Below are 24,904 nucleotides of genomic sequence, written 5' to 3' on the forward strand. Positions count from 1 at the left end.
AAAAAATATTGCATATGTTGTGTGGTTGCCATATAAAAACATCAAAGTTTTGACAAAAGAGCATAAAACAAACAAAATAAGAGTTCAAACTTAAAATCGACAGATATATCAGAAGTTGATCTTGAAATTTAAGTGATAAAAGTAAAAAAAAAACTAATAAAAATGTATCACTTTATGAGTGGGGAACCTTTCGGATCTCAAATATATTTAGTAGGATTTTATTTAACTTTTCACTGTGATTACTCAAAAATATTAAATAATTAAAATCAATGGTGTCCTGCATTATTGATCTTTCAGGGCTTTAATTGTTAAATAAAGGAACTCTCTAGAAGGGATCAATAAAGTACTATCCGTCTGTCTTTCTAAATACTGTATATTTCAGTTTGACTATAAAAAACAAAGTTGTCTTTGACAGAAAAGGCATAAAACCTTTTTTTTTTTTTTTTTTTTTTTTTTACTTTATATCAACCTCAAGTTGATATAGAGATTTACTGTAAGTATTAAATAAAAAATAATAATAATAGTTTGACTTATTTTTAACATTATAGTGACTGAGACCCTCTATGCTCCCCAGGTCCAGGAGCCCTAAGGAATAAATATTAATTCCATATATTTTGTTATAGTTTAATAATAAACATTATTAAAATGCCGCAATTCCATTGTGTGTGGCATTCTGTGGAAAAAGTTTGGACATCCCTGGTATATATGGTGACTTACGTTGATATAGTACGTAAGTCAAAAGTTAGGACATCCCTGGTATATATGGTGATTTACGTTGATATAGTACGTAAGTCAAAAGTTTGGACATCCCTGGTATATATGGTGATTTACGTTGATATAGTACGTAAGTCAAAAGTTTGGACATCCCTGGTATATATGGTGACTTACGTTGATATAGTACGTAAGTCAAAAGTTTGGACATCCCTGGTATATATGGTGATTTACGTTGATATAGTACGTAAGTCAAAAGTTTGGACATCCCTGGTATATATGGTGATTTACGTTGATATAGTACGTAAGTCAAAAGTTAGGACATACCTGGTATATATGGTGACTTACGTTGATGTAGTTCGTAAATCAAAAGTTAGGACATCCCTGGTATATATGGTGACTTACGTTGATATAATACGTAAGTCAAAAGTTAGGACATCCCTAGTATATATGGTGATTTACGTTGATATAGTACGTAAGTCAAAAGATAGGACATCCCTGGTATATATGGTGATTTACGCTGACAGCATGCGTTAATCTCACAATTCAAATTACACGCTATTAAATAATTTATATTTGACAGACAATTGAGGGCTTCTCTTTAAGAGAAACCTACTAGACAAATATCTAAAGAGTCAAGTTTCCTATCCTAACAGTGCTTCGGTTCTTAATTTACATGCCCGGCCTATTAATATTGGTCACGGTGTCAATAACCGAGTTTCTTTGAATGCATCAAATTTCTGCAAAAAGACGTACGCTACTAAACATACGTATAACAGCATTGTGAATACGTCTACAGTGGGTTAGTCTAAAACAGTTAACGACTCAGTTAGAACCATAAACATAAATAGTCAGACCCAAGCTTAAAATCCACCAATAGGCTTAAAGAAGGGGCAGGTTCATAGGCATGGTAGCCAATCAAATGACGTGACGTCCCTCCTCGGCGTTTATCTTCATTATTTATCCATTTTCTTACCAAACGCAGGTTAGATGTAGGAATTGTACAATTTACAATGTTCATGCATTGTCTGTGTAAAAGGAGAGTGACTGTAAGTGTCTGTATTGCACCATCTTCCATGTAGGGGCAGGGACGACGAGGCGCAGTTCTCCACCCAATCGCTGTGCGCATGTGCGTTCATCCATTACGTGATGCAGTTTTTTTCATTGACTGTGTGCGCATGTGCGACTTTTCATTTACAGATTAAATTCCTTCGGTAATTGTAGAGACAATCTGCAAATTATAAATTATTTGTCAATTTCTTATAACACGCCTATGCATAGTCAGTTTACATAATCTCGGTGATACCACACACTTTCACATATGTCTAGTTTTTCGATGTTGTAGAATTGGCAAAAGTTCCCGCATTTGGCGATGGTTCTTTTAACAGGCCTACACACTTTGGTCACGGTGTCAATAGCCGAGTTTCTTTAAAATCATTAAAATTCCGCAAACTACTAAAACTAACACAAACTACCAGTGTACACGAATAACTTGCGTTGTGAATACAGTTAATGGTAAGTTAGTTTTCTAAAAACAACACTGTTTTGATTCAGATTAGGCTCGAAGGAGGGAGGTACCATAGGCATTGTAGCCAATCAAAAGAAGTGACGTCACTACTTCACTTCCTTCTTCATTATTCCATTTTTTTTTTTACCGAATACTTTAAATTGCAACACTTTTCAATAGTCAGGCTTTTTCTGTGTGAAATGTAGATGGGGATGATGCTCTGTAGCAATTTATTTGGCAAAGAAGAATATCGTACTTGATCTAATTTGGAGTATTTCTGAGTAGAACACATATATAATGATTAGGGCTGCGAATCTTTGGGTGTCTCACGATTCGATTCACTATCGATTCTTGGGGTCGAGATTCGATAAATTATCGATTTTTTTTTTTTTAGCTTCAACGCGATTCTCGATTAAAAACCGGTATTTTTCAAAACGATTCTGTATTCATTCAATACATAGATTTCAGCAGGATCTACCCCAGTCTGCTGACAAGCTAGCAGAATAGTAGATTTAAAAAAAAAAAAAGCTTTTATAATTGTAAAGGACAATGTTTTATCAACTGATTGCAATAATGTAAATTTGTTTTAACTATTAAATGAACCAAAAATGTGACTTATTTTATCTTTGTGAAAACATTGGACACAGTGTGTTGTCCAGCTTATGAGATGCCATGCAAGTGTAAGCCACTGTGACACTATTGTTCTTTTTTATTATTTTTATAAATGTCTAATGATAATGTCAATGAGGGATTGTTTTTATCACTGCTATGCTGAAATTATAACTAATAATGATACTGTTGTTGATAATATTCATTTTTGTTTCACTACTTTTGGTTTGTTCTGTGTGGTGTTTGTGTCTCCTCTCAATTGTTCTGTTTATTGCAGTTCTGAGTGTTGCTGGCTCAGGTTTGGTTTTGGAATTGGATTTCATTGTTATGGTATTGCTGTGTAGTGGTTTGTTGGATTGATAAAAAAAAAAAAAAAAGAGAATCGATTCTGAATCGCACACCATTAGAATCGCGATTCGTATTCGAATCGATTTTTTCCCACACCCCTAATAATGATATTGATATCAGCATAAACTGACCACATAAATGCACCATTCTCTAGACCAGGGGTCACAAACCTTTTGGAAAGCAAGAGCTACTTCTTGGGTACTGATTAATGCGAAGGGCTACCAGTTTGATATACATTTAAATAAACTGCCATAAATAGCCAATTTGCTCAATTTACCTTGAATATATATATCCATCCATCCATTTTCTACCGCTTATTCCCTTTTGGGGTCGCGGGGGGCGCTGATTGGCTATATATATATATATATATATATATATATATATATATATATATATATATATATATATATATATATATATATATATACATATATATAAAGGGTGTTTCTGTCTGTCATTCCGTCGTACATTTTTTTTCCTTTTACGGAAGGTTTTTTGTAGAGAATAAATGATGAAAAAAACACTTAATTGAACGGTTTAAAAGAGGAGAAAACAGGAAAAAATGAAAATTAAAATTTGAAACATACCTTATCTTGAATTTCGACTCTTTAAAATTCAAAATTCAACCAAAAAAAAGAAGAGAGAAAAAATTTTTTTTTTATGGAACATCATTAGTCATTTTTCCTGATTAAGTTTAATTTTGTGATTTTGATGACATGTTTTAAATAGGTTAAAATCCAATCTGCATTTTGTTAGAATATATAACAAATTGGACCAAGCTGTATTTCTAACAAAGACAAATCATTATTTCTTCTAGATTTTCCAGAACAAAAAATTTAAAAGAATTTCAAAATACTTTGAAATAAGATTTAAATTTGATTTTAAAGACTTTCGAGATTTGTTAGGATATTTTTTTTGAAATGTAATCATAATAAGTTTGAAGAAATATTTCAAAAATATTCTTCGTCGAAAAAACAGAAGCTAAAATGAAGAATTAAATTAAAATGTATTTATTATTCTTTACAATAAAACATTTTTTTTTTACTTGAATATTGATTTAAATTGTCAGGAAAGAGGAAGGAATTTAAAAGGTAAAAAGGTATATGTGTTTAAAAATCCTAAAATCATTTTTAAGGTTGTATTTTTTCTCTAAAATTGTCTTTCTGGAAGTTATAAGAAGCAAAGTAAAAAAAATAATGAATTTATTTAAACAAGTGAAGACCAAGTCTTTAAAATATTTTCTTGGATTTTCAAATTCTATGAGTTTTGTCTCTCTTGGAATTAAAAATGTCGAGCAAAGTGAGACCAGCTTGCTAGTAAATAAATACAATTTAAAAAATAGAGGCAGCTCACTGGTAAGTGCTGCTATTTGAGCTATTTTTAGAACAGGCCAGCGGGTGACTCATCTGGTCCTTACGGGCGACCTGGTGCCCGCGGGCACCGCGTTGGTGACCCCTGGTCTAGACCATGGAAGTGTCTCCTTTTACTCATTGCACCTGAACGCCTCATGACATTCTGCTTGTGCTCCCTCCTTCCTCAAACATGGCGGCACTTTACGGGCGGTCCTCCGCTCAAACCAATGAAGTCGTGCCGGAGGAGGGGTTGACTTTCCCGTCATCATAAATAGGCTGAACTCTTCCTTCACGTTTGCTCTTCTCCCTCTAAACAATCCCAAGACCCGGGCGGCCTTCTGGTTTCTCCTTAAATCCGCAGCTAACCCAACAAAACGCCAAAATGAGCAGGAAATTCTTCGTCGGAGGCAACTGGAAGATGAACGGCGACAAGAAGAGTCTCGGCGACCTCATTCACACCATGAACGCCGCCAAGGTGGACCCAAATGTCGGTATGTGTTAACGAGAGCAGTAATACAACAAAAGTGGGATTTGACACCGTCACGCGTGTAAATGTGGAAAGTCAAAACGGGATTTTGTGTCATCTCCCGTCAATGGAGGATGTGCGCGTTCAGGGCGGCACGTAGTCCACTGATCTGGCGTGTCAGCACCTTCTATTGCCTTCTACCAGAGATAGAAACCAGAGAGGAGATTATTTGTGCTACATCTGTTCTGTTGAATCAGCCTGACTACTTGTTAAAGCATACATACACAACGAAAAATCACCGATTTAACTACATTATGGGGAGAAATGCTCATTTGTCTGATTTTTGACACGGCGCGTGAAGGCAACAGTTAGCAGCGACCTCTTTCTGCTGCAGACTGGAAAAAAGCCACCACTATGGTTGTGATTCCACAGTCATTTTTACACTGACATATTTTGTTTTTACACTCCTGCAAGTTATGCAGCTATGTTGTGAGGTGCATTTAGACAGAGGTATGATCTGCCATCTTCCCACTACCCTTGGACCTTGCCCCTTCCATGTGTTCAGGGCCTTTAGGCCAGTGGTTCTCAACCTTTTTTCAGTGATGTACCCCCTGTGAACATTTTTTTAAGTCAAGTACCCCCTAATCAGAGCAAAGCATTTTTGGTTGGAAAAAAAGAGATAAAGAAGTAAAATACAGCACTATGTCATCAGTTTATGATTTATTAAATTGTACAAGAGTGCAAAATATTGCTCATTTGTAGTGGTCTTTCTTGAACTATTTGGAAAAAAAGATATAAAAATAACTAAAAACTTGTTGAAAAATAAACAAGTGATTCAATTATAAATAAAGATTTCTACACATAGAAGTAGTGAAATGAATTATATTTATATAACGCTTTTTTCTAGGGACTCAAAGCACTTTACATAGTGAAACTCATTATGCAAGTCGGTGGTTCTCAAATGGGGGTACGCATACCCCTGGGGGTACTTGAAAGGTATGCCAAGGGGTACGTGAGATATTTCAAAAATATTCTAAAAATAGCAACAATTCAAAAATCCTTTTATAAATATATTTATTGAATAATACTTCAACACAATATGAATGTAAGTTCATAAAGTGTGAAAAGAAATGCAACAATGCAATATTCAGTGTTGACAGCTAGATTTTTTGTGGACATGTTCCATGAATATTGATGTTAAAGTTTTCATTTTTTTTGTGAAGAAATGTTTAGAATGAAGTTGATGAACCCAGATGGATCTCTATTACAATCCCCAAAGAGGGCACTTTAAGTTGATGATTACTTCTATGTGGAGAAATCTGTATTTATAATTGAATCACTTGTTTATTTTTCAACAAGTTTTTATTTATTTTTAAATCTTTTTTTTTCCAAATAGTTCAAGAAAGACCACTACAAATGAGCAATATTTTGCACTGTTATACAATTTAATAAATCAGAAACTGATGACATAGTGCTGTATTTTACTTCTTTATCTCTTTTTTTCAACCAAAAATGCTTTGCTCTGATTAGGGGGTACTTGAATTAAAAAAAAATGTTCACAGGGGGTACATCACTGAAAAAAGGTTGAGAACCACTGATCTAAGTTCCATTTAAACCAGTGTAGGTGGCACTGGGAGCAGGTGGGTAAAGTGTCTTGCCCAAGGACACAACGGTAGAAACTAGGATGGCAGAAGCGGGGATCGAACCTGGAACCCTCAAGTTGCCGGCACCAACCGAGCTATACCGCCGGGGTACTTAAAGTGCCCTCTTTGGGGATTGTAATAGAGATCCATCTGGATTCATCAACTTAATTCTGAACTTTTCTTCACAAAAAAATAAATCTTTAACATCAATATTTATGGAACATGTCCACAAAAAATCTAGCTGTCAACACTGAATGTTGCATTGTTGCATTTCTTTTCACACTTTATGAACTTACATTCATATTTTGTTGAAGTATTATTCAATAAATATATTTATAAAGGGTTTTTGAATTGTTGCTATTTTAGAATATTTAAAAAAAAATCTCACGTACCCCTCGGCATACCTTCAAGTACCCCCAGGGGTACACGTACCCCCATTTGAGAACGTCTGCTTTAGGCCATTTGTACCTCACTTTGGCACCCTTTACACCAGGGGTGTCCAGAGTGCGGCAAGCAGCTAATTGTTTACCAGCCCCCCACACATTCTGGAAATGCTATTGCAAAAATAAAAAAAGAACATTAAAAATATTAGAATGAGGTGAAATCTATCGAGAAAAAGTTGCAATGTTGACACAAAGCTGCCGTGCAGGCTGTTTTTCTTTCTTTTGTCTTTATTTTACCATGAAAAACCATCTTTACCATGAATTGATTAACTTGGACCCCGACTTAAACAAGTTGAAAAACGTATTCAAGGTGTTACCATTTAGTGGTCAATTGTAGGGAATATGTACTGTACTGTGCAATCTACTAATAAAAGTATCAATCAATCAATTATTTATTTTTTTGCCATTGCTCAAAACAAAAAATAATGACAAAAAAAATCCATGTTATAAAGAATTATTTTCAAAGCTCCAATTAGTTGAAACATTTCACTTTAAAATGTTTTATGTGGTAAATACTGCATATTGCCATATAAAAACAAAGTTTTCTTTGACAAAAGACCATAAAACAAACAAAATATTAGTTCAAACGTAAAATTGACAGATATATCTGAAGTTGATCTTGTAACTTAAGTGTTGAAAGTATAAAAAAAAACCTAATAAAAATGTATCACTTTTCTGAGTGGGGCACCTTGTGGATCCCAAATATATTTGGTGGTATTTTATTTATCTTTTCACTGTGATTACTCAAAAATAATAAATAATTAAAATCAATGGTGTCCTGCATTATTGATCTTTTAGGCCTCCTAATTACTAAATACTGCATATTTCAGTTTTACTAGTAAAAAAAAAAAGATGTTTTGACAGAAAAGCCATAAAACCTTTTTTTTTTTTTTTTAAGTTGATATAGAGATTTACTGTAAGCGTCAAATAAAAAATAATAATAAAAATGTGACCTTATTTTTAATATTTTAATAACTGAGACCCTTTATGGTCCCCGGGACCCTTAAAGGTAAAATAAATTTAAAAAATCCATATATTTTGTTATGGTTTGAAAATTAAAAATATCAAAATGGCCCCCGCATGCTTTAATTTTTCCATATGCGGCCCTCAGTGGAAAAAGTTTGGACACCCCTGCTTTACACCTAAAACCGGGCACGTTTGGCCAGGCCAGGGTCAGCACACTGATTAGTGATCAGACTTTCTCTCCCTTGGTGCGACTGGAAGAGCATGACTGTATGCGCACCAGGCTTGGGAACAATCCAACATTTTGGAGTTCATTTGAAATAATAAACAACCACTTTGTATGAATATAAGGAAAGAACAAAATGTGAACTGTTCGTAAAGCTCTTAGTAGTATTTTTCCTCTCTATAAAACGGGTTGTACTGTGAAACATGATAATAAAATACACCAAAATGATCAATTGGAACTTCAATTTAGTTTGCAACCTCAATTAAAATGTATTGAATTTGGGAAAAATACTCATTTTAATGTGGAATTGTTGCACTGCGCTTATGAACATAATCTAGCCCAAAGGTGTCAAACTCAAGGCCCACCGCCCAGTGGCCAGATTTGGCCCACCGCGTAATTTTATTTGGCCCTCGGGAGCCTGGAAATATGTATCAATAAAGTACTGTGACTTTTCTTACTAAATGTATTGTTTTTTCTATTTTGGGCGAAAAAAAATAGATGTACTCCATGTAATAGCAAATGATGTCAACTTAAATATTGTGTAATTATGCAAAAATATACATTCAAACCATTTTTTAAATAAAATTAAATACTAACAGTAAGGGATAAACGGTAGAAAATGGATGGATGGATGGAATACTAATAAAAAGGGACAAGCGGTAGATGGATGATAATGATTTCAAAGCAAGTTATCCATCAAATTGTGTAATGTAAAAGTAGAAATAGATTTCATGTTAAAATTGGGAAATTTACTGTGGGTTTTACAGCATTTTCTCTGAATAAAAAAAACTTTTTAAAATTTTTTTTTAAATGTAATAAACTGTGGTGCCGTGTTGGCATTTACAGTAATACACCGACAAATCTACAGTTGTTGATTTGCTGTAAAAAAAACAAGCAAACTGTCCGCTAAGGTGCCAAAATTCTACTGTAAAATTGTATTTTTTTTAATTTACAGTATAAAAACAAATGTACATTTTACAGTAAAATTCTGGCAACTGAGTTGCCTTTTTTACCATAAAAACAACAGTACTGTTTTTCCATCTACACTAATATACACTAAATTTTGAGGTGAAATTATTCCAACTTAACATATTTTTTTTTGCGTTTTAGTTAAAAAAAATCTACTAATAAAATGCATAAAAAAATGCGTAATAATAGTATTCACTGTTGGAAACGACCTTCTGGGGCAGGGGTAGGGAACCTATGGCTCTAGAGCCAGATAAATAAATAAATGATAAATAGGTTGTACTTGTATAGCGCTTTTCTACCTTCAAGGTACTCAAAGCGCTTTGACACTACTTCCACATTTACCCATTCACACACTGATGGAGGGAGCTGCCATGCAAGGCGCTAACCAGCACCCATCAGGAGCAAGGGTGAAGTGTCTTGCTCAGGACACAACGGACGTGACGAGTTTGGTTCTAGGTGGGATTTGAACCAGTGACCCTCGGGTTGCGCACGGCCACTCTCCCACTGAGCCACGCCGATGTGGCTCTTTTGATGCATCTGGCTCTCAGATACATTTTAGCTGACATTGCTTAACACGATAACTAATGAATAAATCTGCTGGCAATCACAGTATCAAAAATAACGTTTAAAATATAAGACATTCTCATGCATTTTCATCCATCCATCCGGTTTCTACCGCACCTGTTCAAGAAGTCGCATTAATGGTAAGAAGTATTTTATTTATTTTTGGCTAGCCTCGGAATAACAATGTTATTAAAAAGAATAAGAGACTTATTATACTCTAAAAATGTTGGTCTTTCTTAAAAATGCACGCATATAGTTGTATTCAGAGTTTAAAAAAAAAAAGAAAAAAAAGTTGTGTGGCTCTCACGGAAATACTTTTTAAAATATTTGGCTTGTATGGCTCTCTCAGCCAAAAAGGTTCCCGACCCCTGTTCTGGGGCTCAACATAACCGCGATGTGGCCCTCACTGAAAACGACTTTGACACTTCTGATCAAGCTGAATACCACCTGGATTGGTGGCATTTATTAAGGTGTGCCGTCTAATGCATATTACAAGTGATGACACACGCTAACGTGGTAGAGCAGTGGTTCTCAAATGGGGGTACCTGTACCCCTGGGGGTACTTGAAGGTATGCCAAGGTGTACGTGAGAGTTTAAAAAAATATTCTGAAAATAGCAACAATTCAAAAGTCCTGTATAAATATATTTATTGAATAATACTTCAACTAAATATGAATGTAAGTTCATAAACTATGAAAAGAAATGCAACAATGCAATATTCAGTGTTGACAGCAAGATTTTTGTGGACATGTTCCATAAATATTGATGTTAAAGATTACTTTTTTTGTGAAGAAATGTTTAGAATTAAGTTGATGGATCTCTATTACAATCCCAAAAGAGGGCACTTTAAGTTGATGATTACTTCTATGTGTAGAAATCCATCCATCCATTTCTACCGCTTATTCCCTTTCGGGGTCGCGGGGGGCGCTGGCGCCTATCTCAGCTACAATCGGGGTACACCCTGGACAAGTCGCCACCTCATCGCAGGGCCAACACAGATAGACAGACAACATTCACACACTAGGGACCATTTAGTGTTGCCAATCAACCTATCCCCAGGTGCATGTCTTTGGAAGTGGGAGGAAGCCGGAGTACCCGGAGGGAACCCACGCAGTCATGGGGAGAACATGCAAACTCCACACAGAAAGATCCCCAGCCTGGATTTGAACCCAGGACTGCAGGACCTTCGTATTGTGAGGCAGACGCACTAACCCCTCTTCCACCGTGAAGCCCTGTGTAGAAATCATCATTTATATTTGAATCACTTGTTTATTTTTCAACAAGTTTTTAGTTATTTTTATATCTTTTTTTCCCCCAAATAGGTCAAGAAAGACCACTACAAATGAGCAATATTTTGCACTGTTATACAATTTACTAAATCAGAAACTGATGACATAGTGCTGTATTTTACTTCTTTATCTCTATTTTTTCAACTAAAATGCTTTTCTCTGATTAGGGGGTACTTGAATTAAAAACATGTTCACAGGGGGTACATCACTGAAAAAAGGTGGGGAACCACTGGGTCGAGTGAGGGGGAAACACCCTCAAGTACAAATGGTCTAGATTGAGTAGGCCTTTACCATCAGGGAGCCATGACCTCTGCAGTATGTGAACATGGCTGACCTTTGTAATGTTGAACTTTATGCAGGGGAAATGACCTTTTACCAAAGCATCAATAGCAGTTTTAATATAGCCGACCCAGGGCTACGGTTACAATTTGAATGCCAGACTGTCTGACTGTACTCTTTCTGCCCTCAACACACTTTGCGGCTAACTGCCTTTCCAGATAAAAGCCAGGTGTTTGCCTATTTGGAAAGACTGGATTGAGACTGGAAGTGTGTACGGTTGCACCACAAATGGTGACCGTGTGTGTATGGAGGCATACAAGGGGATTGTGGTGTAATGTTGCTCAATAAAATAGGTCGTTTTTTTTGTAGGAACTTCAATGTATCAGGGGTCTCAAAAGGCTGTACGGTTTAAAGTTAGATTCATTCTGGCACTTAATATAGAACTCAATGATCGAATGTTTATAGGAGAAGGCGTTTGCCGCCTCTGAACAATTCACAAAACCCATAACCGGTGAAGTTGGCACGTGTATATCGTAATAAAAACAGAATACAATGATTTGCAAATCCTTTTCAACCCATATTCAATTGAATAGACTGCAAAGACAAGATACTCAGTTCGAACTGGTAAACTTTGTTATTTTTTGCAAATATTAGCTCATTTGGATTGTGATGCCCGCAACATGTTTCAAAGAAGCTGGCACAAGTGGCAAAAAAGACTGAGAAAGTTGAGGAATGCTCGTACTAAAACCCTTTGACATATTTTTGAGCGCTGCATGTAATGTCATATTGTACTGTAATATTGTCAACGAAACATCAAAGTGTTTGTGTGGCTTGCTCGGGAACTGAATTATATTTATGTAGCGCTTTACATAGTGAAACCAGGTTAGGGACGGCGTGGCGCAGTGGGATAGTGGCCGTGCGCAACCCGAGGGTCCCTGGTTCAAATCCCACCTAGTACCAACCTCGTCACGTCCGTTGTGTCCTTGAGCAAGACACTTCAGCCTTGCTCCTGATGGGTGCTGGTTGGCGCCTTGCATGGCAGCTCCCTCCATCAGTGTGTGAATGTGTGTGTGAATGGGTAAATGTGGAAGTAGTGTCAAAGCGCTTTGAGTACCTTGAAGGTAGAAAAGGGCTATACAAGTACAACCCATTTATTTATTTATTTATTTATCAAACACTTATTTGGAACATCCGACTGGTGAACAGGCTAATCGGGAACAGGTGGGTGCCGTGATTGGGTATAAGAGCAGTTTCCATGAAATGCTCAGTCATTCACAAACAAGGATGGGGCTTGGGTCACAACTTTGTGAACAAATGTGTGAGGAAATTGTCAAACAGTTTAAGAACAACATTTCTCAACAACCTAATGCAAGGAATTTAGGGATTTCACCGTCTACGGTCCGTAATATCATCAAAAAGTTCATAGAATTTGGAGAAATTGTAAGTGCACATAAGCGGAAAGGCCGGAAACCAACATTGAATGTCCGTGACTTTCGATCCGTCAGGCGTTACTGCATAAAAAAAAGACGTGTGTGTAAAGGATATCACCACATGGGCTCAGGAACACTTCAGGAAACCACTGTCAGTAACTACAGTTGGTTGCTACATCTGTAAGTGCAAGTTAAAACTCTATTATGCAAACGGAAAATGACAACGGAGACCCCAGACTGTTGAACAACTCTGATTGATTGATTGGAACTTTTATTAGTAGATAGTACAGTACATATTCCGTACAATTGACCACTTAAGCTGTACATCAAGCAGGAGTGGGATATAATTCCACTGGAAAAGCTTAAAAAATTGGTCTCGTAACTTCCCAAACGTTTGAGTGTTGTTAAAAGAAAAGGCCATGTAACACAGTGGTAAAAATTCCCCCGTGTCAACTATTTTGCAATGTGTTGCCATTAAATTCTAAGTTAATGATTATTTGCAGTCTATTCAGTTGAATATAGGTTGAAAAGGATTTGCAAATCTGTATTGTATTCTGTTTTTATTCACGATTTGCACAACGTGCCAACTTTACTGGTTTTGTATAAACACACAGGAAAGTATGTAAAGAAGCTGCATGCTAAAACGGCCAGAAATTGTCTTCCTTCTTAACAGAGGTGGTGTGCGGCGCCCCAGCCATCTATTTGGACTTTGCCAGGTCCAAACTGGACCACAAGTTTGGCGTGGCTGCTCAGAACTGCTACAAAGTCGCTAAGGGAGCCTTCACTGGGGAGATCAGGTATGTGTCTTAGCTGTTTGGATTGTAAGTTGTGTTGTCCCGATACCAATATTTGGGTACCGGTACCAAAATGTATTTAGATACTTTTCTAAATAAAGGACACCACCAAAAAAAATCATTATTGGCTTCATTTTAACAGAACATCTTATGATACAATAAACATATGTTTCTTATTGCAGTGGAAGAACAGTTTTGGCATTAAATAACAAAGTGAGCATATTAGACAACTTGTATTTTAGTAGTAAGTAAGCAAACAGCAGTAAGCAGTAACCTATTTGGTCTTTTCCCATTGTATTATTTCGTCAAAATTATGAGGGACAGGCTGTAGAAAATTGATTGATGGATTATTAATAGAGATGTCCGATAATATCGGACTGCCGATATTATCGGCCGATAAATGCTTTAAAATGTAAAATCGGAAATTATCGGTATCGGTTTCATTAAGTTAAATTCATGACTCTTTAAAACGCCGCTGTACGGAGTGGTACACGGACGTAGGGAGGAGTACAGAGCGTCAATAAACTTTAAAGGCGCTGCCTTTGCGTGCCTGCCCAATCACATAACAGCTACATGTTTTCACACACACAAGTGAATGCAACGCATACTAGGTCAACAGCCATGCAGGTCACACTGAGGGTGGCCGTATAAACAACTTTAACACTGTTACAAATATGCGCCACACTGTGAACCCACACCAAACAAGAATGACAAACACATTTCGGGAGACCATCCGCACCGTTAAGCAACAAATACCCAGTAAAGCTTGCAGCACTAACTCATCCGGGACGCTCCAATATACACCCCGCTACCCCTACCCCCTACCTCAACCTCAATGTCCCAAATTCCAAGCTGCTGTTTTAAGGCATGTTAAAAAAAATAATGCACTTTGTGACTTTAATAATAAGTATGGCAGTGCCATGTTGGTACTTTCGTCCATAATTTGAGTCTAGTTATTTTGGAAAACCTTGTTACATTGTTTAATGCATCCAGCGGGGCATCACAACAAAATGAGGCATAATCATGTGTTAATTCCACGACTGTATATATCGGTATCGGTTGATATCGGAATCGGTAATTAAGAGTTGGACAATATCGGATATCGGCAAAAAAGCCATTATCGTACATCTGTAATTATTAATCTACTGGTTCCTTTACAGTTAATATCTGGTTACTGTCTGTTTTTAACATGTCTATCTACTTATTCTATTATACACTTATTCTTCAGTTTGATACTTTACATGAGTTTTGGTGATACCACAGATTCTGATATAGATCCAATACCAAGTAGTCACAGGGTCTTACATTGGTCATACCTAAAGTCCTCCTGTGTCCACGGACGTATTTCCTGAGTTTATAAATGATTTTGAAAAAATACTAAATATTTTGTGATACTACATTGATACATTTTTTACTATCTACTACGTCCGGCTCTTGTATTTATCGTTACACTTGATATTTGTATTGATACACCCATTTGTTAACATTCAGGAGCGCTAGCTTGCTGTTAGCGGTTAACTATTATATCCTCCTATGGTGTGTAGTGAAGCATGTTTAGCTATTCCTCGTCCTGCAGGGATGATACTTGTAAGAAACTTACTTTATTTGTCGCTATGAAGGCGAGTATTCCCAATGGATGCAAAACAGCTGCGGACTCTTCATTTTTTCTGTCCGTTTACACCGCCTGCGGAATGTCACCAAAATGCCGTTGACGTTTCGTATTCCAGCACTAAAGATACGCAGAGCTTTTATTTTTGCCGGACGCCACAATCATTCCAGTCAGTTTAGTTAAAATTGTGATAATGTTGGACAAGAAGTTGTGTAAAAATGTCAAAATAAAGTTTCTAGTTGACTTTCAAAATAAATACGGTCTTCCATGTAAGGCCGGGCGATATATCGATGTACTTGATATATCGTGGGTTTGTGTCTGTGCGATATAGAAAATGACTATCGTAATATTGGAGTTTACGTTCTCACGCAGTTGCTTTTAGCTGCAGGCGTTACACTGCACGCGTTTCCCACTCTTTCTTGTCTCTCCTTCCCACAGAGACTTAAAACAAGCACACCTTCTTGCATACGTCACGTGTGCAACATCACACGCTCCCGCGGAGCAGACAGGTAGCGACGTGGTAACGTTAGCTGTGATGCTAATGGTGAGATGGGGCTGAATATACGAAAGAAAGAAGGTGCGAATCTGGTAACAAATTTAGGAAGAGTTAATTCCCAAGAAAAACAGAATGGGGTCCATCGTCTGGCGGCGGTTTGGCTTCAAGTGGGAAGATGTTGAACAATTTATGCGGCAAAGGCGTTGCTACAAAAAGTAGCCCCATTTGAAAAGTAGCATCATTTGAAAAAATCACTCGCAAGTGCTTGAAACACCACATATCAACATCTCCGTTCGGTGCCACACCAACAAAATGCAGAAGCAACTATTTCCACATCAACGCCGTATGGAAAAAATAGTCAACAACAGACGGAGATAACGTCCGCAGGAACCTACCACGTAGCGAAGGACATATGCTATTTGATTTCCTATTATGCAGCTAATTTTTTTTGACAGTTATTGAAATATTTTGTGACATCATGCACAAAAGTGCACTTTATTTGTTTTAAACTATTGTAGTGGCGTTCTGTACAAAAAGTGCACTTTAATTTAGTGTTGTTTTGATACGTCATCTTAGTGACATCATGCACAAAAGTGCACTAATAGCTTGTTTTAAAATGTCCCTGACAATCTTGCACTTTCTGTTTTGGAAATGACATGAATGTTTGTGCCACTGCTTAATAACTGTTTAATAAATACAGTTTTGGTCAATTGACTTTGCTGTGATTCCCCTCTCTGCATGAAAGTTTAAAAGTTGCATATATTAATGCAGTATGAACAAGAATGTTTTAATGTAGACACATAGAATCATCATACTGTTGTGATTATATGTATCAAGTGTTCGTTCAAGGCTAAGGCAAAATATGGAGATATATACCGTGTATCATGACATGGCCTAAAAATATTGAGATATTAAAAGGCCATATCGCCCAGCCTTACTTACTAAATCATATATTACACTTTAAAGCATCCTAATGGGCGGCAGCGGACATGAAGTGAACTTTTCAAAGGTTTTCAGACTCTATTTCATCTTGCTGACACAAATGGATGAGGATATTCAGATTCTGGAGGTCTAAAATTAAAGAATACTGTACAGGCATATCCCGGGCAGCTATGTGGGGGGCCTGTGTCAAATATCAGCTGATATGATACGGGGAGTGGGAAAGCACGGCAGTGGTTTTGTGAAACAGGGATGATGGTATTGTTGCTTGCTGCAAAAAATAAACGTGTTTCGTTCAGCGCCTGTTAGCAGGACCAAGTTTATTTGCTTCTGCTCCTCTTGAAAGCCATAATAAACTTTTTGTGGTTCGCTTAATTTCAACTTCCCTTATAGCGTGATTACGTGCAGATTTGTGAGATATCGTAAAAGTCTGCGTTATTTTAATGCACGGCGAACGGCGGTGGGGATTGCCGGACTGTGGATGGCGGCGCGCTACCTTGGTGAGGCGGTCCAGCGGCCATTACGGATTCCGTAGAAATCCAGGGTTAGTCTTTTAGAAGTAGCTAAAACACTGTAAACAGACGTTAGCTGCTCGCTAGCTATGTTTTTAAAGCACTGCTTACAGAGTGGCTCTTCAGTGTTTAGAACTTCCCTTTATCGCTCAACTTCTCTCTTGTGTCTGTCACGACTTGGACTATGACTTGGAGTGTTTCTCCGACACAAAGGAAAATTGAGGTGTGAATGTGAGTACATACTTATTTAAAGTAACAAATTACAAAGGAAGCAAAAAAAAAAAGGCGCGCACGAGGGCGGACAACAAACTTGACGAGAAAACAAAAGACTAGCACAAAGGCTATAAACTATAAACATGAAACAAAACACTTGCACTGTGACATGCATAACAAAAACTTAAACAAACTGAGACAAGGGAATGAGAAAACAGCATGGCTTGGCATGAAGACAGTTGAGGGATATGAAAAGTCGCCAGGCTGACCACCTGGAAACTGCAGGTTCAACTAATTAACATAATTGCAAACAGGTGTGGGACATGAGGACAGGGTGAAAACTGATGAGTTGGCATGGTAACAAAGAAAACAAGGAAGTGCAGGAACAGGAACTGAGTGTCCAAAAAATATACCCAAACATGACAAAAACAAAACACAATCCCATGGGCCTGACAGTGTCTCCACACTGTTTCGGCTTGTCAGTGCTCTGTGCGTGTGTTGACTCGCAATAGAGTACCTCTTATAAATCACTAGTACTGCTGTACTTTGTTGGCACAGGTGAATCGTACAGCACTGATTGGAAGTAACACATGTATTATAACTCTGGCACTTTTGTGTCTTCAGCCCTGCGATGATCAAGGACTGTGGCGTCCACTGGGTGATCCTGGGACACTCTGAGAGGCGTCACGTCTTTGGAGAGAGCGATGAGGTGAGTCTGTATGCTTTAGAAAAACGCCAAAAGTGATGGGACTGGTCGACGTGCTACACTTTTTATTTTGCTCAATCAATCAATCAATGTTTATTTATATAGCCCCAAATCACAAATGTCTCAAAGGACTGCACAAATCATTACGACTACAACATCCTCGGAAGAACCCACAAAAGGGCAAGGAAAACTCACACCCAGTGGGCAGGGAGTATTCACATCCAGTGGGACGCCAGTGACAATGCTGACTATGAGAAACCTTGGAGAGGACCTCAGATGTGGGCAACCCCCCCCCCCTCTAGGGGACCGAAAGCAATGGATGTCGAGGGGGTCTAACATGATACTGTGAAAGTTCAATCCATAGTGGCTCCAACGCAGCCGCGAGAGTTCAGTTCAAGCGGATCCAAGACAGCAGCGATAGTCCCGTCCACAGGAAACCATCTCAAGCGGAGGCGGATCAGCAGCGTAGAGATGTCCCCAACCGATACACAGGCGAGCGGTCCATCCTGGGTCCCGACGAGCGGTCCATCCTGGGTCTCGACTCTGGACAGTCAGTACTTCATCCATGGTCATCGGACCGGACCCCCTCCACAAGGGAGGGGGGGGACATAGGAGAAAGAAAAGAAGCGGCAGATCAACTAGTCTAAAAAGGTCTATTTAAAGGCTAGAGTATACAGATGAGTTTTAAGGTGAGACTTAAATGCTTCTACTGAGGTAGCATCTCGAACTGTTACCAGGAGGGCATTCCAGAGTACTGGAGCCCGAACGGAAAACGCTCTATAGCCCGCAGACTTTTTTTGGGCTCTAGGAATCACTAATAAGCCGGAGTCTTTTGAAGGCAGATTTCTTGCCGGGACATATGGTACAATACAATCGGCAAGATAGGCTGGAGCTAGACCGTGTAGTATTTTATACGTAAGTAGTAAAACCTTAAAGTCACATCTTAAGTGCTCTGTTTATCAGCTCATCGGTCAGAAGACCGCCCACGCTCTGGAGAGCGGCCTCGGTGTGATCGCCTGCATCGGCGAGAAGTTGGACGAGAGGGAGGGCGGCATCACCGAGAAGGTCGTCTTTGCACAGACCAAAGTCATCGCAGGTAGATTTTAAATTTTTTTTTTTTTTTAACTCAACCAAGCATTTTGATCCCTACACAAATGTGGAGAACTGATGAATTTTGGTGCAAATATGGATAAAAAAGGAATGTTTACTTTTTTTTTGTTTTTGTCAAAAATGGTCATTTTTCATGAACATAGCCTAATCTGTTAGTAAGTAAGGTTTATTCTTTGTTTACTGACTGTGTTCTTTGCACTAACTAGCTATACGCAGGGTCACAATGTTTTCAAAATGTTGCTAGTAAATATGAACATTTCCAACTTCAAAGAATGATCATAAAAATACATAGCTTTGGTAAGTGTTGTTTTGCACCAGGTACATGATGATCAATTATACTGAAAATTAGATGGGTTGATTGGCAACACTAAATTGGCCCTCGTGTGTGAGTGTTGTCTGTCTATGTCAGGGGTCGGCAACCCGCAGCTCTTGGATCACTCTGATGTGGCTCAGCTTCATACTTGCCGACCCCCCCATTATACCGGGAAGTTTGACATATTTCATTGCCTCTCGCAGGAATTTACCCAGAATAGCATTCTCATATTTTCACTCAAACAACAGTTTTAAGGCTGTGTAGTGAAGGCAATGCCTTCAGCGTCCTCTCGACAATGTCGTAGCGTCCACTATAATGCTATGCTATGCTATCTAAGTGCCGGCCGGCCACATATAGCGTGTGGCCGCTGACTCAACGCACAAGCGACTGCAAGGCATAACTACTCAACAGCCATACAGGTTACACTGAGGGTTGTGATATAAACAACTTTAGCACTCTTATTAATATGCACCACATTGTGAACCCACACCAAACAAGAATGACAAACACATTTCGGGAGAACACCCGCACTGTAACACATAAACGCAACATAACAAATACCCAGAATCCTATGCATCATAACTATTCCGGGCTCCATTATACACCACCCACTACCTCCCCCGCCCCTCCGTGCGTCGGTTGAGGTGGGCGGGGTTTGGTGCTAGCGTGGATGTATATTGGCCCCTGGAAAAGTAGGGATTTCCTTAGGATTCTGGGTATTTATGTTGTGTTACAGTGCGGATGTTCTCCCGAAATGTGTTTGTCATGCTTGTTTGGTGTGGGTTCATAGTGTGGCGCATATTAGTAAGAGTGTTAAAGTTGTTTATATCACAACCCTCAGTGTAACCTGTATGGCTGTTGAGTAACTATGCCTTGCAGTCGCTTATGTGTGTCTGCAGAAACTACTTACAACATGCGAACGGCCGAGTAAGCTGTTTGTTACGGTTGTGGAGGGCGTTCAACGCTTTGCACGCCCTTATTATTTTTGTCAGGTTGAAAACCAACAGACAGCCGAGAAAAAGGCAACTCTGAATCTCTGTAGTCTACGGGAAAAATTGAGATGGATGGCAAATGTAATGTTGTCAAGCGACGTTCAAATAAAACTTGCAGTAATATTAAATTTACATATTAAAGTGCGGGTCGTGGGTCTGAGACCCCTGGTTAATACATAGCACAAAGCAAAACAAAACTTTGTACGCTGTGTTATTTCATTTTCAATTTCAAAAGAGTCTTGTGGCTCTCATAGTTTTCTTTATTTTGTGAAATGAGTCAAAATAGCTCTTTGAGTGGTAAAGGTTGCCGACCCATGGCCCTGCGATGAGGTGGCGACTTGTCCAGGGTGTACTCTGCCTTACGCCCGAATGAATCTGAGATAGGCTCCAGCGACCCTGAAAGGGACAAGCGGTAAAAAATGGATGAATAGATAGATCAATGCAAACACCAAACATAATGTGTTTTGACTGTTAAACTCAATTTTGTACCAAATAATGTCATATTTATAACATGATTTAAATGCAACATTTGTGATGAATGGTGCTCTGTATAATCAATAAATACGTTTCCCATACGTTCATTTATTTGTGATGGACTGCCACAATACAAGTGGCGCTACCGGTTTGCCTTCACTCATAATCCCATCATAATGGGACTGTCTGGGAATGTAGCTTGTTAGAATAGAGTAAAGCTCTTCATTGTCATCGGTCAGCACACAGTAGCTGGTGTCCTAACATTAGGTCCTGGTCTGCCAGATAAGAAGAAAACAAATCAGGATCAGTGTTTCAGACCTAGGGACTTTGAGGCAATATTTAGTGCATATTCTGAGGCATTTAACACAAAAAAGGGGACTTGCAACAAATTTAGCAACTTTTCCGGTTTTATTGGTAACTAAAATGATTCACTTTTTAAATTGATCTCAACTCTGTACACTGCTGCTGGAATTTTAATTTTCCTGAAGGAATCAATAAATATCTATCTATCCAAAAAGAAAGTATGTTATGCTGTTGTGCGTCACGGCCAATTAACCAAACCACTTCCACAGATTAATTGCAGTCTTGTGGGAAGTACTGACGCACAACAGTTTGTCACAATTCAATTTACAGTTTACACATACAGTATATTTGGACACATCTTCGAGCCCACCTGTGAAGTGAAAACCATTTCAGGTGACTACCTCTTGAAGCTCATGGAGAGAATGCCAAGAGTGTGCAAAGCAGTGATCAGACCAGAGGGTGGCTATTTTGAAGAAACTAGAATATAAAAAATGTTTCCAGTTATTTCACCTTTTTCATTTCATTTTTGTATTTATCTCCTTCATTGATGTGCATCTTTGATAAATAGACAATTATACCTCAATTATACAATTTTTACATTTACACACCAACGCCTGAGAAGTAGCAGGATAAAGAAAAATCTTATATTTTCCTGCCCCCTTCAACATAACACATAGTCTTACTTCATGGATATCACACAAACCTACAAATACATCCAAATGTAATGAAAACAAACAAAAAACACACAAGAAAAATCAACAAGTGCAAAACTTCATGAAGTATAAACCGAACAAAGAAAAATAATAATAATAATAATATACACCTCACGGAATGATACACAACCAGACAAAAAAATAGGTAAAATAATAAATAAAAAGCAAAATGTAAACACTTACGGCTGTCCATATGATCTTATTGTTCTATCTTTATATATTTTTTCAATTGGAATACATTTTTACAGTCTTATCTCATTGTAAAGAGAATTCCACAGTTTAACGCCCATTTTTTGTTAAGTACATCATTCCACACGTGTTCATTCATAGTTTTGATGCCTTCAGTGACAATCTAGAACAGGGGTCTCCAACATTTTTGAAAGCAAGAGCTACTTCTTGGGTACTGATTAATGCAAAGGGCTACCAGTTTGATACACACTTAAATAAATAGCCAGAAATAGCCAATTTGCTCAATTTACCTTTTAATAAATAAATCTATATATAAATATTGTACATAAAAATGGGTATTTTTATCCATCATTCCGTCGTACATTTTTTTTTCTTTTACGGAAGGTTTTTTGTAGAGAATAAATGATGAAAAAAACACTTAATTGAACGGTTTAAACGAGGAGAAAACAGGGAAAAAAATGAAAATTAAATTTTGATGCATAGTTTATCTTCAATTTCGACTCTTTTTAAAATTCAAAATTCACCCGAAAAAAAGAAGAGAAAAACTAGCTAATTCAGATCTTTTTGAAATTTTTTTTAAAAAAGAACTTATGGAACATCATTAGTAATTTTTTCCCGATTAAGATTAATTTTAGAATTTTGATGACATGTTTTAATATGTTAAAATCCAATCTGCACTTTGTTAGAATATATAACAAATTGGACCAAGCTATATTTCTAACAAAGACAAATCATTATTTCATCTAGTTTTTCCAGAACAAAAATTTTATAAGAAATTCAAAGGACTTTAAAATAAGATTTAAATTTGATTCTAAAGATTTTCTAGATTTGCCAGAATATTTTTTTTTAATTTTAATCATAAATTTGAAGAAATATTTTACAAATATTCTTCGTCGTAAAAACAGAAGCTGAAATGAAGAATTAAATCAAAATGTATTTATTATTCTTTACAATAAAAAAAAAAAAATACTTGAACATTGATTTAAATTGTCAGGAAAGAAGAGGAAGGAATTTAAAAGTTAAAAAGGAATATGTGTTTAAAAATCCTAAAATCATTATTAAGGTTGTATTTTTTTCTCAAAAATTCTCTTTCTGAAAGTTATAAGGAGCAGAGTAAAAAAATAAATGAATTTATTTAAACAAGTGAAGACTAAGTCTTTAAAATATTTTCTTGGATTTTCAAATTCTATTTGAGTTTTGTCTCTCTTAGAATTAAAAATGTCAAGCAAAGCAAGACCAGCTTGCTAGTAAATAAATACAATTTGAAAAATAGAGGCAGTTCACTGGTAAGTGCTGCTATTTGAGCTATTTTTAGAACAGGCCAGCGGGCGACTCATCTGGTCCTTACGGGCTACCTGGTGCCTGCGGGCACCGCGTTGATGGCCCCTGATCTACATTGTAAATAGCCATAAAAAAAAGGCATTGAATGAGGAGAAGGTGTCCAAACTTGTGGCCTGTACTGTATACAGTATGTACAGTATGTACAGTATGTACAGTATATGAACGTGATTAGGACCGATACGCATTAAAGGACACTTTTTTTTTTAAGTTGGCGGTTAGAAATTTCCCAGCTTTCTGGAATCCAGCAGGAGATTTTTGTGTTGCAGTGTCCTGTGAATGACATTTGACTATAAAGGCTGTTCATTTCTGCCTCATTCTTGTTGGAGCACACACTTGTTATTGCAGAAACTGCCTATTGCTGCAATGTAGATAGACAAACATGAAATAACTCAACCATTGCATTCTTCAGTGTGCAAATTCTGATGGTTGGGAGTCTTATCTCTTTTTTCTCTCTCTCCAGATAACGTAAAGGACTGGAGCAAGGTGGTGCTCGCCTACGAGCCCGTGTGGGCCATCGGCACTGGCAAGACCGCCTCCCCCCAGCAGGTAAATGCAGACAACCGCCAAAGTTTTCGCTCTCCATGAGCCCTACAATGGCCCACCGTCTTCCGTGTTGGAATCTTCCAGGCTCAGGAGGTCCACGAGAAGCTGAGGACGTGGCTCAAGACCAACGTGTCTGAAGCTGTTGCCAACTCTGTGAGGATCATCTACGGCGGTACGTTTGGCTTAAAATACAAAATAATAAAACCCGTTTTATGAGTGTGTTGCATTATTACGTGTTTTCGCCCAGGTTCTGTGACCGGTGGCACCTGCAAAGAACTCGGCTCCCAGAAGGATGTGGACGGTTTCCTTGTGGGCGGAGCCTCACTCAAGCCGGAGTTTGTGGAGATTATCAACGCCAAGATGTAAAAACCCTGGTAGTTAGTCCATTAACTTTCAACACATAGTTCTCCCTTCTTTTCGTTTAACTCAAAGTGTGTAATGCTGTCATCCCCTCTTTGTATTTCTTTCATTTGTGAGGAAGGGGTTTGGCACGTGCACTAAACACCAACTGTCATGCCCTTTTACTTGAAAAGGTGGCTGTGTGACATCATGGCTATGTGTCGATCACATTTATTTGCCTTTTATTGATTCCCGCGTCTCCTGTGTGCGTCTATGGTGCTCTGTGGCTTTTACCTACCCTCTAGCTATGCTGTCATTGGCGCCTTGGCCAAGACTGGGCGTGGCATGTTCATTACAAACCTATTCATGTTGTGTCATGGCCATGGATGTTAGAGGAAGAGGAAGCTGTAACAAAAAAAAATAAACAACTGTTTAGCGACTGTATTCAGTGTCTTGTTTTTCTCCATTTAATGAGGTTGCATAGACTAATGTGCACTGTAGTGTTCTCTGGGCTGCATT

General features: G+C 37.8%; 1 protein-coding gene and 1 non-coding gene across 2 annotated transcripts; one reads left to right on the plus strand and one right to left on the minus strand.

The window, feature by feature from the left end:
* Positions 1-1,300: 1,300 nt before the first annotated feature.
* LOC133562441 (U7 small nuclear RNA) lies at positions 1,301-1,355 on the minus strand. The gene has a single exon (XR_009808903.1). It is a non-coding gene; the product is annotated as a U7 small nuclear RNA (small nuclear RNA).
* Positions 1,356-4,804: 3,449 nt separating this feature from the next.
* On the plus strand, positions 4,805-24,829 carry tpi1b (triosephosphate isomerase 1b). Its single transcript, XM_061914868.1, has 7 exons — positions 4,805-5,018; positions 13,473-13,596; positions 17,987-18,071; positions 19,032-19,164; positions 23,964-24,049; positions 24,131-24,218; positions 24,294-24,829. The coding sequence occupies exons 1-7, from the start codon at positions 4,910-4,912 to the stop codon at positions 24,410-24,412; spliced, it is 744 nt and encodes a 247-aa protein (XP_061770852.1). The 5' UTR covers positions 4,805-4,909; the 3' UTR covers positions 24,413-24,829.
* Positions 24,830-24,904: the final 75 nt, after the last annotated feature.

Source organism: Nerophis ophidion, linkage group LG11, assembly GCF_033978795.1.
Source record: "Nerophis ophidion isolate RoL-2023_Sa linkage group LG11, RoL_Noph_v1.0, whole genome shotgun sequence".
Taxonomy (NCBI): Eukaryota; Metazoa; Chordata; class Actinopteri; order Syngnathiformes; family Syngnathidae; genus Nerophis; species Nerophis ophidion.

Bases quoted from the DNA above. Each gene is read 5' to 3' on its own strand.
- tpi1b (XM_061914868.1), top strand. From the start codon at position 4,910: ATGAGCAGGAAATTCTTCGTCGGAGGCAACTGGAAGATGAACGGCGAC. The intron at 18,072-19,031 runs GTGAGTCTGTAT...TCTGTTTATCAG, and splicing joins TCTTTGGAGAGAGCGATGAG to CTCATCGGTCAGAAGACCGC. The intron at 19,165-23,963 runs GTAGATTTTAAA...CTCTCTCTCCAG, and splicing joins ACAGACCAAAGTCATCGCAG to ATAACGTAAAGGACTGGAGC.